Source organism: Halictus rubicundus, chromosome 7 (assembly GCF_050948215.1).
Source record: "Halictus rubicundus isolate RS-2024b chromosome 7, iyHalRubi1_principal, whole genome shotgun sequence".
In the NCBI taxonomy this organism is placed as follows: domain Eukaryota; kingdom Metazoa; phylum Arthropoda; class Insecta; order Hymenoptera; family Halictidae; genus Halictus; species Halictus rubicundus.
Window position 1 is genome coordinate 2,660,213 of NC_135155.1, and position 18,754 is coordinate 2,678,966.

At 33.2% G+C, this 18,754-nt stretch overlaps 3 protein-coding genes across 4 annotated transcripts; 2 read left to right on the forward strand and 1 right to left on the reverse strand.

Annotated features, from left to right (window-relative positions):
* Positions 1-1,214: 1,214 nt before the first annotated feature.
* On the forward strand, positions 1,215-4,343 carry Hsp90 (heat shock protein 90). Its single transcript, XM_076791092.1, has 3 exons — positions 1,215-1,563; positions 1,733-1,851; positions 2,021-4,343. The coding sequence occupies exons 1-3, from the start codon at positions 1,414-1,416 to the stop codon at positions 3,933-3,935; spliced, it is 2,184 nt and encodes a 727-aa protein (XP_076647207.1). The 5' UTR covers positions 1,215-1,413; the 3' UTR covers positions 3,936-4,343.
* A 1,054-nt stretch (positions 4,344-5,397) lies between these two features.
* On the forward strand, positions 5,398-13,933 carry Tudor-sn (staphylococcal nuclease domain-containing protein 1). Its single transcript, XM_076790870.1, has 9 exons — positions 5,398-5,701; positions 6,171-6,292; positions 6,353-6,495; positions 6,579-7,073; positions 7,160-7,637; positions 7,733-8,363; positions 11,740-12,186; positions 12,303-12,512; positions 12,957-13,933. Exons 1-9 carry the CDS (start codon positions 5,651-5,653, stop codon positions 13,059-13,061), a joined length of 2,682 nt encoding a protein of 893 aa, XP_076646985.1. The 5' UTR covers positions 5,398-5,650; the 3' UTR covers positions 13,062-13,933.
* A 993-nt stretch (positions 13,934-14,926) lies between these two features.
* LOC143355766 (methylosome protein WDR77) lies at positions 14,927-17,451 on the reverse strand. 2 transcript variants are annotated; one of them, XM_076790875.1, is made up of 5 exons: positions 16,957-17,451; positions 16,309-16,645; positions 16,065-16,237; positions 15,793-15,988; positions 14,927-15,695 (listed from the first exon to the last, which is right to left on the reverse strand). In XM_076790875.1, exons 2-5 carry the CDS (start codon positions 16,614-16,616, stop codon positions 15,497-15,499), a joined length of 876 nt encoding a protein of 291 aa, XP_076646990.1. In that variant the 5' UTR covers positions 16,617-16,645; positions 16,957-17,451; the 3' UTR covers positions 14,927-15,496. The 2 variants fall into 2 exon arrangements, with proteins under 2 accessions (XP_076646990.1, XP_076646989.1); XM_076790874.1 differs by having other exon boundaries at positions 16,971-17,450.
* Between the last annotated feature and the right edge of the window lie 1,303 nt (positions 17,452-18,754).

Consider the following 18,754-nt stretch of genomic DNA (forward strand, 5'->3'; position numbering starts at 1 on the left):
CTTTATGTAAAATATATAAAGAGAAGAATAAATCAGTATAGTAATAATGCACTATGGAAATAGGGAAATACACCTGTTTCCTTTAAAATTTTTAACTTTACCGATTTCTTTACAATTTATGATGTTACTAAATGTTATAATGAATTATTTATATTTAGCATCTAACTTTAAATTTGAATTTGTTTTATTGTTTCCATTACATTTTACGGCTCAAATATGTCACTAAAAAACGCATGAACAATTCAATATTTTCTGAATCTATTTTCTGAAACAAATGCTTTTTTTGAAAAAAAGATTGTGAACCATAAGTAAATATTGAATTTACATAGTCTACAATAATTTACCTGTATTCAAAATCTTTCAGAATACATATAAATAGTGTACATTCAATGCATATATGCATATATGTATACATAAATATGTCGTGCAACTGTAAATTTACTTTGACCCTTTCAAGACGGTACGAACAGAACGGACACTACCAAACGGACTGATACACATTAAAACCACCAATAATGCAAAACAGAAGAGTCAGTCCTTTTCAAAGCACTGATGGTACATACGAGTACCAATCGGCTCGAAAGGGTTAAATAATCTTTGATAATAAATATTTCAAAATGTTATGAAAATTAAAGTGTCATTATAAATTTAACTATACAATTTATAAGTACTTTTTAATCAATACTTGTTTCACATTAAGGTTTAAAATCATTAAAATTCGATGTTTAGAAATGGAAAAGTCAGTATGACAAAACAATTTTACAAAATATTGTCGAAAGTAACAAGAAATAAGTAAATAATGTAATTAACGCGACTTATACCGTTATTAAATATATTGTTTGCATATGCGTATATGCAATAAGTCATTGCACCAATTTTTGGTATTTGTCGCATAAGCATCCCTTAATTTTTCACTGCGATGTATCACGAAGTTTCTAGCATATTCAATCAAGCCGCTACTTCCGGCTACTACGTGACTGCGATCAAAAATGTCGGATTTTGTTCTACCATGTGCAGTAGTCGCTACTTTTTGATTATTATGAAGTTTTTAAATTTATAAAATGAATTTAGCGAATATTTCTATTAAATATCTGGTAAAACTCCGTAAGTAAAATATCGCTATAGTAAGATATTTGACAGAATATTCTAGAGGAAGGACCAACTTCCGGCAGATGCCTTCTAGAATCTTCAAAACTCGATAAAAGCGGCCGCAGCGCAGCAGTGTTCAATACTTTGAAAAGTGTCGGCGCGCGACGCGGATTGTCAAGAGGAGACGAAAAAATACGCTCATTCATTGCAAATACGTGCGAATAATTACGAACGTCAACGTGAGAATACATCGGTCCCAGTATATCTGTGTTTCAATATTATAATTTATATCGTATTAAATAAGGACAGTATTAAATAGGAAAAATGCCCGAGGACGTAACAATGGTTGACACCGGGGAAGTCGAGACTTTCGCTTTCCAAGCCGAAATTGCACAGTTGATGAGCTTGATCATCAACACTTTCTACTCCAACAAAGAAATTTTCATTCGAGAATTGATCTCAAACGCATCTGACGTAAGTAAAATCTTTTTAACCGTGTCAAAATTACCGTGTAATTATGTCCTACATTTTGATAAATCGTTTAAGTTCGAGTTAAATTTTTCATTTCATTAAAACAATTTGTGAATGATTTTGTAAAATATATTTAGGACACTCATTAATACGTTCTGATTTTTTGTTGCAGGCTTTGGATAAGATCCGTTACGAGTCTCTCACTGATCCGTCAAAACTGGACACTTGCAAAGAATTAGTCATTAAAATTGTTCCTAACAAAAATGATCGCACTTTGACCATCCTTGACTCGTAAGTGTTCTTTTTATTTTATTTACATATTTGAAGTTTATAACTTTTAACGATTATTTTATTGATTTAAAAAATTTTGTTTTGAACTTCAATTTGAGAAAAAAAATGATTATTTCTTATTCTACTTTCGTAACAAGATGTATAAGTAACTAAATTGTATTTGTTACAGTGGTATTGGTATGACCAAGGCTGACCTTGTGAACAACTTGGGCACCATTGCTAAGTCCGGAACGAAAGCATTCATGGAAGCTCTCCAAGCTGGCGCAGACATTTCCATGATTGGGCAATTTGGTGTAGGTTTCTATTCTGCTTATTTGGTAGCAGATAAAGTTACTGTCATCTCCAAGCACAACGATGATGAACAATACCTATGGGAGTCTTCTGCTGGTGGTTCATTCACAGTCCGTCTAGATAATGGTGAACCAATTGGAAGGGGAACTAAGATTATTCTTCATATCAAAGAAGATCAGACAGAATACTTGGAAGAATCAAAGATTAAGGATGTTGTAAAGAAACATTCTCAATTCATCGGTTATCCAATCAAACTTGTTGTTGAGAAAGAGAGAGACAAAGAATTGAGCGACGATGAAGAAGAAGAAGAAGAACCTACAAAGGAAGAAGAGAAAGATGAGAGCAAACCCCAGATTGAAGAAGTTGCAGATGACGAAGATGAAGATAAGCCAAAGGATGAGAAAAAGAAGAAGAAGAAGACAATTAAGGAAAAGTATACTGAAGATGAAGAACTCAACAAGACAAAACCAATTTGGACAAGAAATCCAGATGACATTACTCAAGAAGAATACGGTGACTTTTACAAGAGCTTGACCAATGACTGGGATGACCATTTGGCTGTCAAACACTTCTCTGTTGAAGGGCAATTGGAATTTCGTGCCTTACTGTTCATTCCTCGTCGTGCTCCATTCGATCTTTTTGAAAACAAGAAGAAGAAGAACAATATCAAATTATATGTACGCAGGGTCTTCATCATGGACAACTGTGAAGATCTTATCCCCGAATATCTGAACTTTATTAAGGGTGTCGTAGACAGTGAAGATCTTCCATTGAATATTTCCCGTGAAATGTTGCAACAGAATAAAATTCTTAAAGTTATCAGGAAGAATCTCGTCAAGAAATGCTTAGAACTCTTTGAAGAATTGGCAGAGGACAAAGAAGACTATAAGAAATGTTATGAACAATTTAGCAAGAATTTGAAATTAGGTATTCACGAAGACAGTCAGAATAGGAAAAAGCTCTCAGAGTTGCTGAGGTATCACACATCTGCCTCTGGAGATGAGATGTGTTCATTGAAGGATTATGTTGGTAGAATGAAAGAAAATCAGAAGCACATCTATTACATTACTGGCGAAAGCAGAGAACAAGTAGCCAACAGTTCATTTGTAGAAAGGGTTAAGAAACGTGGTTACGAAGTAGTGTACATGACAGAGCCTATCGATGAATATGTTGTACAACAGCTGAAAGAATTCGATGGTAAACAGCTGGTTTCTGTTACAAAAGAAGGTTTAGAGCTTCCAGAAGATGAAGATGAAAAAAAGAAGCGTGAAGAAGACAAAGCCAAATTCGAAAATCTTTGCAAAGTCATGAAAGACATCTTGGACAAGAAGGTTGAGAAGGTTGTTGTTTCCAATAGACTAGTTCATTCTCCGTGCTGTATTGTTACATCGCAATATGGGTGGACCGCAAACATGGAGAGGATAATGAAAGCGCAAGCCCTCAGAGACACATCAACCATGGGATACATGGCTGCTAAGAAACATTTGGAAATCAATCCAGACCACCCAATTATGGAGAACTTAAGGCAGAAGGTAGAAGCAAACAAGCATGACGAGTCTGTAAAAGATCTTGCTATGCTTCTCTACGAGACAGCGCTTTTGTCATCTGGTTTCGCACTAGAAAACCCGCAAGTACATGCATCCAGAATATACAGGATGATCAAGCTTGGTATTGGCTGCGATGACGATGATATACCAGTTGGAGGAACAGACGCAGAAGAGGAAATGGACACGGAAGTTCCTCCAGTAGAAGGTGAAGCAGAAGAAGCCTCCAGAATGGAAGAAGTAGATTAAAATTCTCATTTAAAATTATTTAATTAAATCCAAAGACTTATAGGATGTAGAAAGACTGTTATCAATTATTTTTACTTAAGTATTGAACAATTTCTGTTTCCTTTTTTTTTTGTTTTTTATGTGACAGAATGAAGTGTCATGCTTATTTTAATGCATAGCAAAATCACTATATTTATTTAATAAATATGACTTAGGTAGGAGCCTGTCACTTGATTCTGTCTTCAAATATGTTTCTATCACTTTCATGTCATTACATTGCCATTGAGATTTCTTTTTTACTATTTATACCATTTCAATTTCATTTCACACTGTCATCATTCCATTGCCAAACTATTATGTAGTATAATGATTAAAATGGTTGTAAACTATTTCGTGTGGAATAAAAACACTATTTACTGATTTAAACAAGTGTAATTTCTTTTTACCTTATTAAACATTTTTCAGAATCTTGTACTAAAAAAAACCTCGTAATTATTGTATCATAGACATTTAATTTGATCCAATCACTTATGCAACTAATAAATATCACTATTTATTCATGTGGTTTGGGTGCAAAAGTTTTCAATTTTAAAATAAATACAGCAAGTTACAATAAACATTCAGAGAATCCTAATCCTTTTATCGAAATTTCAAATGAAAATACAGAAAAAACATCTAATTAATGATAAATTAAAAAAAAATTGTAATCTGTGTTTTGATGGAGACCATAGAAAAACAGAATTTAGTAAATAATTACAGCAAATGAACGTATTAAAAGTAAACAGTGAAAGTCATAGTTTAATTCGGTTTAAAAAATTTTTTATTTACTAAAACTACTCCACTTAACTTTATCGTTAAAAGTAAAAATGTACGTGAAAAGTTGCAGTCCAATGATAACAAACAAGAATCAAAGTTTCATTCTATAATTAAACGCAGAAACATAACATTTATAGGTACATTATATACTTATATATTTATATTGTAATATAAAAGTTCCTTTTTATTTGAAGGAGTTGCTAATACATGCAAGCATAATAGGAAATTCTAACTCCAGCCATCGTTTCATCAAAGTATTTATAGCTCTAACATTTGCATATACGCGTATAAATATACTTTAAAATCAACAATACATATACCTGTAAAAGAAAGTACATGGTTCTTTTTTTATATAACGCTACATGTGGATAAATTACTTGACTTCACAACTCGACTACTTGAAATATACCTGCGTATATATACCTATACGCATGTTTTTGCATTGACACTATTTCTGCAAAACTTGTGTCACCATTAATTTGAAAGTAAGAATATTTTAAAATAGTTTAAGAGTAAGAAAAGGAACTCAAAAATCCACGTGTTATTTTATAGTGAAAATATTTGAACACTTTTTCTACCGATCAGGGTACTTATCGATGTAAGTTGACCGATAGAGCGCGACACTGCTGTTTGTCGAAGTGTTGCGTGTTGCCACATCACCACCAAATCAAACGTACTTGGACGATGTTTCTGTGTAGATTGCGCTCGTGCCGACTCCTCCACAATACGTGGAAAGCGTGAGTTTCTCTACTCCGGTCCAACATGTCAAATTTTTCTTAAATTTCTGACGACTAACTACGAGGAAAGCAAAGATTTGTGTACAGAAAAATTCTGTTCATCGAATAGTACAACTAGAAAAAATATTGACTGGGAAATTATAGATTTTTTCTCGGTGCTTAACGTAGTAAACGAACAACACGATGAGTGCACCGCAGGGGCAAGTGAAACCAAGAAACGGAGTAGTGAAACAGGTGAGGCATCTTGAATTTTACAGCAGTCCGTTTCCCAGTGAAATTTTTTAGGCAAAAATAAATATAATTTATGTGATTACTGTTATATGTAACCTATTATTTTGACGTCCACGCGATGTACCCGACATAGTTACAACGAAAGATCTGTACCGAAAACATATGGTCCTTACATTAAAGTATTTTCGTACTGTACGCAAGTTTCCTCGATAGTAAATCATTAATAGGCAAATAGATGCCTATGGTTATCTTAGAAACATGTTTTATAATATCTTTACTTACTATTAGTTAACATATTTTTTGGACTATATTGTTATATTTTCAAAGAGCTTAAATGCTGTTTATTCTTCTAATCTTCTATGAAAAGTATTAAATTGTAAGGTGCCATGCTATCATTTAATATAATGTAATATTATGAGTAAAAAATAAATTGTCCTACCATGCTTTTCAATGTAAAATTTTATACTTTAAGGTTACTTCGGGAGACACCATTGTTATCCGTGGTCAGCCTATGGGTGGTCCACCTCCTGAAATTACAATTATTCTTTGTAATATCACTGCTCCAAAATTAGAACGGTGGAAAGGAAATGACAGGTATATATCAATATTTTTATAATTTTGTATAAATTTATTATATAATTCTGAACATTATAGCACCGACGAAAGCAGAGATGAACCATATGCCTGGGAAGCACGAGAATTCTTACGTAAGAAGCTCATTGGCGAGGACGTAACTTTTGTTGCAGAGAAATCGATTAACGGGAACAGAACTTATGGTACTGTGTGGTTAGGGAAAGGTATGTCAGCTTTGGATATAAACTTATTTATTTATAATATGTTGGAATGTATTAAAACATAATATAAAATTTTATATTTACAGACAGAAATGGAGAAAATGTAATTGAAACTTTAGTTTCCGAGGGTTTGGTAACTGTGAAAAAAGATACACGAAATCCTAGCCCAGATCAGGCACGGCTAATTGAACTAGAAAATACCGCCAGAGCAGCGAAAAAAGGAAAGTGGTCAGAATCACCATCTTCTGAACACATACGTAATGTTAAATGGACAGTGGATGATCCTCGAAAATTGGTTGAAAAATTTGGAAAAAAGCCGGTGAAGGCTATCATCGAATTTATTTTTGACGGTTCAACAGTCAAAGCACTTTTGCTACCGGATTATTACAACATAGTATTAATGATATCAGGTGTTCGATGTCCTGGTTGGCCGAACGGTAGACGTGAAACTTCAGCAGGCGATCCTTATGCGGATGAAGCAAGATATTTTGTAGAATCTCGCCTTCTACACAGAGATGTTGAAATTGTGCTTGAATCAGTTAATAACAACAATTTCATTGGAAGCATTCTACATCCAAAGGGTTAGTATTTAGTTTGAAGCTGATTTAAACACGTAAAATAATTTGTAATTCAATATTTCATAATTAACTGTTCTTCTGTTTTACAGGAAATATTGCAGAAATGTTATTGAGTCAAGGATTTGCTAAATGCCAAGATTGGTCAATTAGTAACAGTAGAGCTGGCGCAGAAAAGCTTTATCTCGCAGAAAAAGCTGCGAAAGAAGCGCGTCTGCGTTTATGGAAAGATTATAAACCATCTGGGCCACAAATAGAATTCACTGGTACTGTCGTTGAAATTGTGAACGCGGATGCGCTTATAATCAGAACACAGAATGGTGAAAACAAGAAAGTCTTTTTAAGCAGTATTCGTCCACCGTCCAGAGAAAAGAAGCTGAATGAAGAATCTAACAATACTGGTAGAAAAGATTTTAAACCCCTGTACGATATCCCATGGATGTTAGAAGCTCGAGAGTTTCTGCGCGAGAAGTTCATTAGAAAAAACGTAAAAGTTGTTGTGGATTATACTCAACCAGCTAGAGACAATTTCCCAGAAAAGTTGTGTTGCACTGTTACCTGCGGTAAAACGTATGTTACTTTACTTTTCCTTTTTTCTTTCTTTTAAATTTAATCCGAACTATTTGGAACAATTGTCATTCATTTTCCTTTATATCTTTATTCAGAAATATCGCAGAAGCATTGGTTGCACGAGGGTTAGCGCGAGTGATCAAATACAGACAAAATGACGATCAACGATCATCCCACTACAATCTATTACAAATCGCAGAAAGTAAAGCGGAAAAATCTCAACACGGTTTACATGCAAAGAAAGATATTCCTGTGCACAGATTAGTAGATGTTTCTAACGATCCTACAAAAGTGAAGTCGTACTTGACGTCTTTCAAGCGAGCACAAGGCATTAAAGCTATGGTTGAATTTGTCACGAGTGGTTCCCGTTTGAAACTCTTTTTGCCGAAAGAAGACCAGCTTATTACATTTGTTCTGGCTGGTATAAGAACCCCTCGATGTCAAAGGTCGCTTCCAGGTGGTGGTATAGTTAAAGCCGATGAATATGGTGAAAAGGCATTGGCTTTCACCAGGGAACATTGCTTCCAAAGGGACGTAGAAATTAAAGTTGAAAGTACAGAGACGAAAGGAAGCGGTTTTATTGGTTGGTTGACCGTGAACGATCAAAACATGTCTGTCGCTCTGGTTGAGGAGGGTTTAGCAGAAGTGGTCACCTTCCCTGACTTTGGAGAATTAACTAGAACCCTTAAAGCAGCCGAGGAACGTGCGAAAACAAAGAAATTGAATGTAAGTAGCTTAAAATGTACATATATTGTATATAGGATGCTCGCGGTAAATTAGACCACCGTTTTTCTCGTAAACAGTAAGCATTTAAAAAAAAAAGGGAGGAGGAAGAACTTACAGTACATTTTACTGATTACACGATAACCTATGTCAATTTTTTATATTTACATTATTTCTTGAAAAACGAAGGTGACCTTCAATTTTTTAAATTGAATGCTATATGTTTTTTGATGTCATACGAAAGCCTGAATCAAGACGAATTCACTCATATGTAACACGATAACTTGCAAGGTCATACAAGGGCAGAAATTAGAGAAATATGTAGATCGAAACATTTCGTAACATTGTATTTACTCCCAGTCAGCCAAACCCGCTTCGAGCAAATTTTGATCAATGTTTGTAATCGTACTTTGCGAGCCAAAGCCCGTCATTTTGGTGCCAAGACCATGCTTGGAGCAGGAGTTGGCCCCTATTTGCTATGAATTTGCCGACCAAAACCTGTCGACAGATGGAGAACCTATGCCAAAACAGATGGGACGTAATTTAGGTGCAAAGTTTGCAGGCGGAATTCGAAGGCAAAACGAGGGCATTCCCGCACACCCTGCCCTCGTGTAGAGGGCAGGTCGGTCGCACTAAGAGCGGACCTAACCTTGCTTTAAGAGTAAATATCGGACGAAATTGGAGTAAACCTTACTGTAGGAGGAAAAACGGAATTCTATTTAAACTTCTAAATTATATAATTTTAAGTTTCATGTAAAACAGCAAGGTTTATTCTCGATTTTACCCGATATTTACTCTTACTTTCTATAGTTAATTCTTAATAATAATTCTTAATAATTCTTAATAATATTGACTCTCTACACGAGGACAGTGTGTGCCCTCGTTTTGCCCTCGAATTCCGCATGCAAACTTTGCACTCAAATACAAGCCACATGCCGAAACAGAAGAGTCGTAATTTGTAAACCAGTTTTGGTGGCAAATTCAAAGCAAATCAAGAGCAAATGCTTTACTGGGCTATTGACACAGACGAGGTATAGGATAGACCTATCGTCCAACGTATTTTTGTGGCCCACGTTTTTGGGGACACGTAACCCCATTACCATTTTCGTGTTACATCTTGTATTACCAATTGGAACTAAAATTTGCTGACAGAATCCTCAGGGATAGGAATTAAAATCAAAAATAGCTATATATAGTCACTGCAGTCTCGCGAATACGAGAAAATAAACGAATAATTCTAAAAACCTCTGGTTTTTTGAACAGTCGATATTTCAGAACATGAGACATGAAGTCCCATAAGATGATAGGTCTATCCTTATACCTCGTCTGTGCTATTGATAAGGATACATAAATTATATTCAGTATGGCTTTTGTTGGCTATTTCAATGTCTATTCATATTTCTCATTACTTATGTATTCCTTAGTTTGAATACGTACCCAGTAAACAATTTGTTCTTGATTTGCTTCAAATTTGCCACCAAAATTTGTCTACAAACTCCGACCCATCTATTTCCGCATTAAGCGCGGTATTTGAGTGTAAAGTTTGCAGGCGGAATTCCATGCCAAACGGAAAGCAAATTGAGACCAAACCTTGGCCTCCTTATAGAGGGCAGGTCAGTCACACTGAGTAAGTATCGGGAAAAAAGCGGAGGAAATCTTGCTGTAGGAGGGAAAAAACACAATAATTTTAAAATCTGTAAATATTTCAATCTTAAAAAATAAATAAAACTTAAAATTATTTAATTTCGAATTCCGTTTTCCCTCCTACAGAAAGATTTTCCCCGATTTTGCCCAATATTTAATCTTAGTGTGACCCATCTACCCTCTATAAGGAGGCTAAGGTTTGCTCTCCATTTGGCATGGAATTTGGACTCAAATATCAAGCCACCTATTTCCGCATTAGGCTCGGAATTTGTCGACAAATTTTGGTGTCAAATTATGTGCAAATAGGGACCAAATCCTGCTTCAAACATACTTTTGACACCAAAATGACCGGCTTTTGCTCGCAAAGTACGATTACAAACATCAAGATCAAGATTTGCTCGAAGCAAGTTTGGCTGACTGGGTAGTTCCAGTATTCTGGTAACTTCAATAAGATACATCTGTTGTTTTATAATTTTACAAAGTATTGATTTATTGAATTAAAAGTGTTTAAGACAGGTAGCAGATTTCTTGAACAATATGTTCAACAATAAATTAATCAGAACGTATGGACTTACCCAGTAAGCAATTTGCTATGAATTTGCCACTTAAATTTGTCTACAAAGTTCGATCCATCTGTTTCCAATTAAACTCGGTATTTGAGCGTAAAATTCGCAGCCAACATTCCATGCCAAATCGAGGCTAAACCCTGGCTTCGTTATAGAGGGCAGGTCGGTCGCACTGAGAGCGAACCTAACCCTGTTCTAAGAGTAAATCTTGGTGTCGGGGTGAAAATGGAATTAAATTATTCAAAATATATGAAACTTAAAATTATATAATTTGGAAGTTTAAATATAATTCTACTTTTCCTCGTAAAGCAAGGTTTACACCGATTTTGCCCGATATGTACTCGTGGAGCAAGGACTTATGTAGTGCGACCGACCTGCTCTGTATAACTAAGCCAAGGTTTTAATTTGACATGGAATTTTGCCTGCAAACTTTGCACTCAAATTTTAATCCATCTGTTTCCGCATTTGGCTCGGAATTTGTCGATAAGTTTTGGTCCCAAATTTATAGAAAATAGGGACCAAATTCTGCTCTAAGCAGGATTAATAAAGAGTTACCTAACCCTAACTGGGTATAAAATAGCCTCCAAGATCCTCCCCATTTCTCACCCATGAGTTTCTTTTTATGAAATCATATTAAAGATATTTTTTATATTACACTACTAAGAGATTCAAACGACTTACAAACTAAGATAAAAAACGCATGTGCATCCATATCCAGTGCAATATTAGCACAAAGTACCAGGAGTGAACAGGGCTCAGAAATGCATTCTTGCTAATGGAAGTCGTATTAAATACGATATGTAGTTTTTTTAATTTGTAGTCGCAACTATTGTATTTATTTAACCATGTAACAAACTGTTCAATCTATATATTTCTCTAATTTCTGCCCTTGGAAGTTATCGCTTTACATATGAATGAATGCTTCTTAATCCATGCTTTCATATGACATTAAAACACATACAGCATTCCATTTAAAAAAACTGAAAGACACCTTCGTTTCTCACGAAATAATGTAAATATAAAAAAGTTGACATATGTTTTCGTGTTGCCAATAAAAGATACTGTTTACGAGAAAAATGCTGGTCCAATTTACCACGAGCATCCTGTATACAGTTTAAAAATAGATTGTTTAATTTACCAATTCTACACATGCTAATGTACTGTTACAGATTTGGAAGAACTATGTTGAAGTACAAGTTGAGAATGAAAAAAATGATAATGACAAAGAAGTTGCGGAAAGAAAGATAGACTATCAAGAAGTAGTAATTTCTGAAGTCAACGGTCTTCATTTTTATGTGCAAAAAGTTGATCAACGTAGTATGCTTGAAACTTTACTTTCGCAACTACGACAAGAATTGTCATCTAATCCTCCACTTCCGGGTGCTTACAAACCCATGAGAGGTGAATTAGCTGTTGCCAAATTTACTGGTGATGATCAATGGTACCGAGTTAAGATAGAAAAAGTCTCTGGTTCAAATGTCAGCGTATTTTATATTGATTACGGTAACAGAGAAACAATCAATGTTTCAAGACTTGCTGACTTACCATCACGGTTTGCTACCGATAAACCTTATGCCCACGAGTACGCTCTTGCATGTGTTTCACTTCCAAGTGATGTAAGTGTTTTTATGTAAAAACTAGAATATACATAATAGGAACGATTATAATGTATCCTTACAAATTCATAAATACTATAGGTAGTTTTTAATTAGTCCTTTTTAACTACTTGTAGACTGATGATGCGAAAGCAGCGGTTGAAGCCTTCAAAGAAGATGTAATGGATAAAATTTTATTAATGAACACAGAATACAAACTTACCAATATTAATGTCCTCGCTGTAACATTAGTTGATTCTACTACCAATGAAGATATTGCAAAAGGACTTATCACTGACGGATTATTGCTCGTACAGAACCAACGTGACAGAAGACTTACTAAATTGGTTAGTTTCTATCTTCTTTTTCATACCTTTTGTATATTATATGATCGTGTAACATCGCGCTAAGCGTATACGGGTCAATTATCTCGGAAGCTATTGAAGATACAAAAAAGATTTTATATAAAAATTTATTTATTTTGCTACTACAAAAGCAAAAGCTTGCTTTATCACAATTTCGATCATAAATTTCGTATATATCTTAAAAATTCAGCATTATTTGATATCAAGTATATATTTTAGAGGTTGCTGAATTTATTTTTTAATGTACTATCATATGATCTTCAAAAAATATATAAAGTTTCATTTAAGAAAAGAAACATAATTCTCGGATTTCCGAAATTAAAAGTTCTATTTTTTAGTAGTTTCTAATGTAACCGATTCGTATACACTTACTTGGCACGAACGCATTTTCAAGTAACCATTTATTTGCGTTTTATTGTATTTTAGATTGATGAATACAAGAAAGCGGAAGAAGATGCAGAACATAGTCGGCGTAATATTTGGAGATATGGCGACATACGTGAGGATGCAGGCCCTATTAGCAATCCTTGAAACAGCGCGGCGGTGACGACGATGAGAAACAATATGGATTGTAAAAATGCTCAAGAATTGGTTTAAAAGTGATTAATACAGGGAAAAAGACATCATGTTATAAAATACATAAATATCTAAGAATCTATCGCATAGATTTACGAAAGCTAATAAATGTCCATATGAGAGTTATGCGTTGCATTGATTACGATGCAATTATATTACATTACATAAAAGTATGAATTGTACATAACAATTTCATTAATTTTGTTACTTTTAAACGGAACAGTGGCATAATATATAGCATAATATATTCTCATCATTCATTATCTTGTATTCGAATGTAAAGTTCTGTTCTTCATGAATTTTAGGAATACAGTATATACAACAACAACAAACAATTGAAACTTTACGTGATCTATGTGCAATTTATTTTTAATTGTTTACATTTCAATTCAGAATCTAAAAGAATCAATAAAAAAGAATCATTCTTTGTACGTGTTTTATGTCGCATAATAATCACTATTTACGAATTATACAGATGATTATAAAGTTCATAATTGTACATTTTGTCAAACATACTCATTTAACTTAAGTATATAAGAGCTCATATCAAGAAAAATATATTCTTATATTTTTAATAAAAGTGGCATCAGTAAAATATTACTTAAATAGTCAAGATATTAAATGGAATATATATGTATGTTAATTATGTGTACATACAAATCATCGTCAAATAAAAATATTATACAATTATATCTGTTATTTAGATTCAATTACTAATCTTCTTAAGTAACTGGTGCCGCTTTGTAGCCATAAAACTGGATTAATGCGAAAACATTCTTTTCTAGTTACATAAATCACAACTTATCTTTTTTTAACTCATATCATATTATATAAAAATATATATATATATATATAATTGATTCATCCTCCCACTGTCATTTTTATAAATATTTAATGTAATGTCAAACAATACTTTCCTTAGAGAAATTTCTAACATAACGAATGATACCTACAGTGAAATAGTCATCATAACTTCGAAAAAAATAGAATTAAAACTATTTACATCTAAATAGATAGATGTAATCTGTATAGAATACAATACAACAAGTATGTACAACAAGAAACATTGACAAGTAGATTATTTATTCTACGACTTTGCACACAGTTTTCAGGATACAAACTTATTGAGAGTGAAAGAAATAATGAATGTTTGTAATCAAAGCAAATAACATCTTATAAATTTTTATGAATATTAAAGTGGAAATAATTAGATGGGCATCATATCAATAAGCGTTTATTCTATAAAATTTTATATCTTATAATCAAGCATTTGTGAATTTGCTGATGCAAAGGATTTATCATATAAACAATATTTTAATAATTGAAGTGAACATATAAATAAAGTCATATATTGTAGGAACAGATAAAAAACGAAAAAAAGAAATTTTCAAATTAATTATTACATGGTAAATTTAAAAAGTCCATAATAATTTGTCTCTAGACATGTATAGAGATAATGATTTTATCTACAATGCTATATATTTTTCTCTTTTGCGAAATCAAATTATTTCATGAACTGTATTATCAAGTGTTTCTTAGAATAATTGTGTTTACATACAATCCCATCAAGTAAATATGAAGAAACCTTTCTGCTTGTTCATAGTATGAATATTTAAATATTAACTACCAACTTATAATATTGTTAGAAACAGAGTTGCAAATCTTTCAAGTATCGAAGGGTTAGTATTTATGTACTTTAGAAGTTTGACTGATTTGTAATTTCATTATTATATTGACATATATACATGTCATATGCTATGTATTGAAAATAAACTGTGAGTCTTTTTTATTTATGTCAACATTAGTGTTTTTCAAATATATATTTTACACAAATTATTCATTCATTCATTTAATAATACAAAACATAGTTATTTACGCTGATTTGACATCTTTTAACCATCACTGAAGAGTATGCAAATAAATAGTGTGGTGAAGTTTTTCTTATATTTAACTTTTTGTCCGATATATTGTCTTTAAATATTTTATCATTTCATTGAAGCAAAAACTGTTGTACTAAGTTATTATTACTATAGCGCTATGACTGATACAAAAACATAAAGAACGGAATGTGTAACAAAAAGTTAATTTTGGGATAAAACAATAATCTGTAGATATATTGTCACAATGTCCTTTTTCAAAAAAACTTAATTATTTTCTACTTTTTTTTATATGGAATGAGAAGCTTAAATTATAAAGAACACAAATAAGTAATCTTTAGGAGTGTATTTAATTGGGTCTATATTACTTGGGACAAAATTCCCCACTATGTATGTGGCTTAGCTGGTGCACTTAATAATGTAAAAAAATCTATTTTCGAACATATCAATACAAAAAATAATGTTAGTATACAACTAAAAATATAATTGAAATTTAGAATATTCTAATAGAAATCAATGATCATCACAGGGATGTATTGTATGTTTATTCACAGAATTATCCCAAGAGCAAGAAACTAATTCATCTTTATACCAAGCGAGTCCGCGTACAAAATCAGTATGTCTTTCATTTTCATATATTAATGAAAAATTCCTGTTTATATCAAGTACACGCACAAGAGTGTCGTCACAGCAGCATGCTATTTCTTCCGATCTAGAAATACAACACAAATAAATGATTAAATTTTCATTTTCAAATGATTAATAAAATTTTTTTTCATTTATAGCTGTAACTTTATTCTTTATAATACCTCTCTGGATTTGGATTAAACAAAAGTTTATGAACTGATCTAGGAAATACTTTTGCATTTTGTAATGCTGAATCACTTGCTTTTCTGGTATCGACTAATATAACATCTCCATTATCGGTACCTATAGCTATAATATGATCCAGAACAGAATTCCAATTCACTGTGGTCAAACCAAACAACTGTTTCTTCAAAATACCTTAAATAGAAAATAACAGCACATATTTCATTTACATAGACAAAAGCAATTGCACACTAATAGTAATAGCACTCACTTTGTGCTGGATTCGGTTGTCTTATATCCCACATCAGTGCTTCACAATCCAATGACGTTGATACAAATGTAGTAGTGCTCTTTGGCTGAACATCAACAGAAGTAACTATATCTGTGTGAGCAAAACTAAATGAATGTGTTGCAATTAATTCTGCTGTATCCCACACCTTTATGCTAAAATATAATTATATTTCTGTATTAATCCTTTCGCATATGGTTTAAGTGAAAGATTTGAAGTATGTTACCAATAATCCATTCCACCTGTAACTAAGCGTGCATTGTCTTGAAATACAGAGAGTGTTAAAAGGCTGCTGTCATGTAGACAAGCATATCCTAAAGACTGTAATTCTTGTAATTGTGTATCAGCTGTTTCAACTAAGCCTAAAATTTGCAAGACTCCACTATCTTCGCTAATTACAAATTTGTCCTGTCCTAAATGAGCACCATCGCATACACCACTTTCTGTTTTTGTAGCGATAAAAGCTTTCTCTCTAGTGAAATCTAAAATGTCATTGTAATACCAAACAGTACCACTCCAATAGCGATCTGTCATATTAGTACCTCCAAGAATAGCACTTTTTTCTGTAAATGAAATGACATGCTAACATCTTCATATTCAAACAGATCTTACTCTGTTAATAGGAAAGTAAAATAGTTATGCAAATACATAAATAAATGAATTTAATGCTCATTGTTTTCTATATAATCTGTATTTCATCCTATTACAGTATATACTTTATTAAATGAAGTAATAACTATAATAAATTGCTTTACTTATGCATTCACAAAATTTACATTACTTTCCTACCAATCCAATGAACAAAAATTAATCTTTTTGTTATTCGGAGTTAAACATTGTGTACATTTCATTACGAATATATCGAAGATTTAACCTATATGATGTTACCATTGTGAATCAAAATGAATTGCAAATTCTTGTCAGGCACAGGCGGCCTGTCTGCCGCAGTCATATTCCTATAAATATCTGCGTTTAAATTAGGATCTATCACAGACTCCATATTTTCTAAAAGTCGATTTTTTATATGAGTTCAAAGGCGACCATGTGCTCGACCGGCTTTATTGGTAACCACGACAAACACAAATGAATCAACCGCTTCAATCACCGCATGGCAGTGATAAGATATTGGACAGTTTTTCTCGCGCATGCGTGACGATTTTGGCATCAGTGAAGTAATAAGATTGGTTAAAATGGGGTACCTTGGTCACCCCGCATAATTTCGCAAAATTTTATATGATTTGATTTTGAAAAATGAATATACAACATGTGTATATGTATGTATTAATATTAAATTTAATATATATACACATAATATATAATATATCGTCTTGGACTCTTCCGACACTTTCCCGCCAACAACACTTCCCCAGTACTTTCTCCACAACGTAGATACAGTACTGGTTTTGGTCGCGCATACGCGAAAAAAACCATCCAATATTTCATCACTGCCATATGGTGAAGTCTAGTAAAGAAAATGCGTGGTTACCAATCTCACGCAAAGAATACTATGTGAATTACAAGTCTGAAATACAGGGTGTCACGAAAATGTTGTACTTCATTGAAAATGGAGGTTACTGGCGCCATTTGAAGTAACTTTTTCCTTTACGAAAATGTTCTCTGTGGCATTGTTTAGGAGTTATTAACGAAAAACATGGACCAATCAGAGCGCGAATGCAGCGGAGGGATTCCGGCTCGGCGACAGAACACACGAAGCGCGTCGTTGGCATTGGCCGAGCCGGAATCCGTCCGCTGTAGTCACTCTCTGATTGGTCTGTGTTTTTCGTTAATAACTCGTTAACAAAGCCGCGGAGAAAATTTTCAAATAACCCCTGCAATTGACCCCCTTTCAAGAAATTACAATATTTTTGGGACATCCTGTATAAATATTATTGTAATATTAGCTGTGCGTATATTGAAAACAAATTCGATTTTGGTACAGATTAAAATATACGACAATAACACATCATATTCCATTCCATAAACATAGATATATATTTAAGCCATTTGCAATGTTATACATGTTACTCTAGAAAAAAAATGTACATATCGTTTTACACGACAGTTTTTATTAACATAACCAATACTCCCCCTGGATACCTCGTCTAAAGTTTCCGATCATATCAGTGAACGAAATAGTTTCGAATGCGGTGTATTTAGCATTCAAGAGTTGCTCGCATCTCACGTTGACAGACTGCCACTGTACTCGTTGGCAGGTAGCAGCAGTCTCGATACAACTTTGTAATCTGAAATAAGACGTCGTTTTTACGTCTGAAATGAAACGTCTTATTTCGGACGTAAAAACGATGTCTCGAGAAAGGCGTCTTTTTAGGACGTAAGACTTTCAGACCTAAAATGGACGTAAAAAAGACGTCTTTAAGACGTCGTGTGCTATCTGGGTATTTTATTAACGTAACCAAAATAAAAGTACCACCATCGATATTGGTTACGTCGTAACCAATACGAAACTGGGTAGTGTCATCAATTTGGGTGATGACCAAAAAAATAATTCTCATCAGCGATAATGGTTATTCATAACCGAAAACAATTCTCGTTGTTGATAATAGTGATTTGTAACCAGAAATGACTTCTGTCATCGATAATAGCTATTAGTGAACAAAAAAATTTAAATCCATAATTACTTCATAATGGATATTTATAACTATAACAAATAA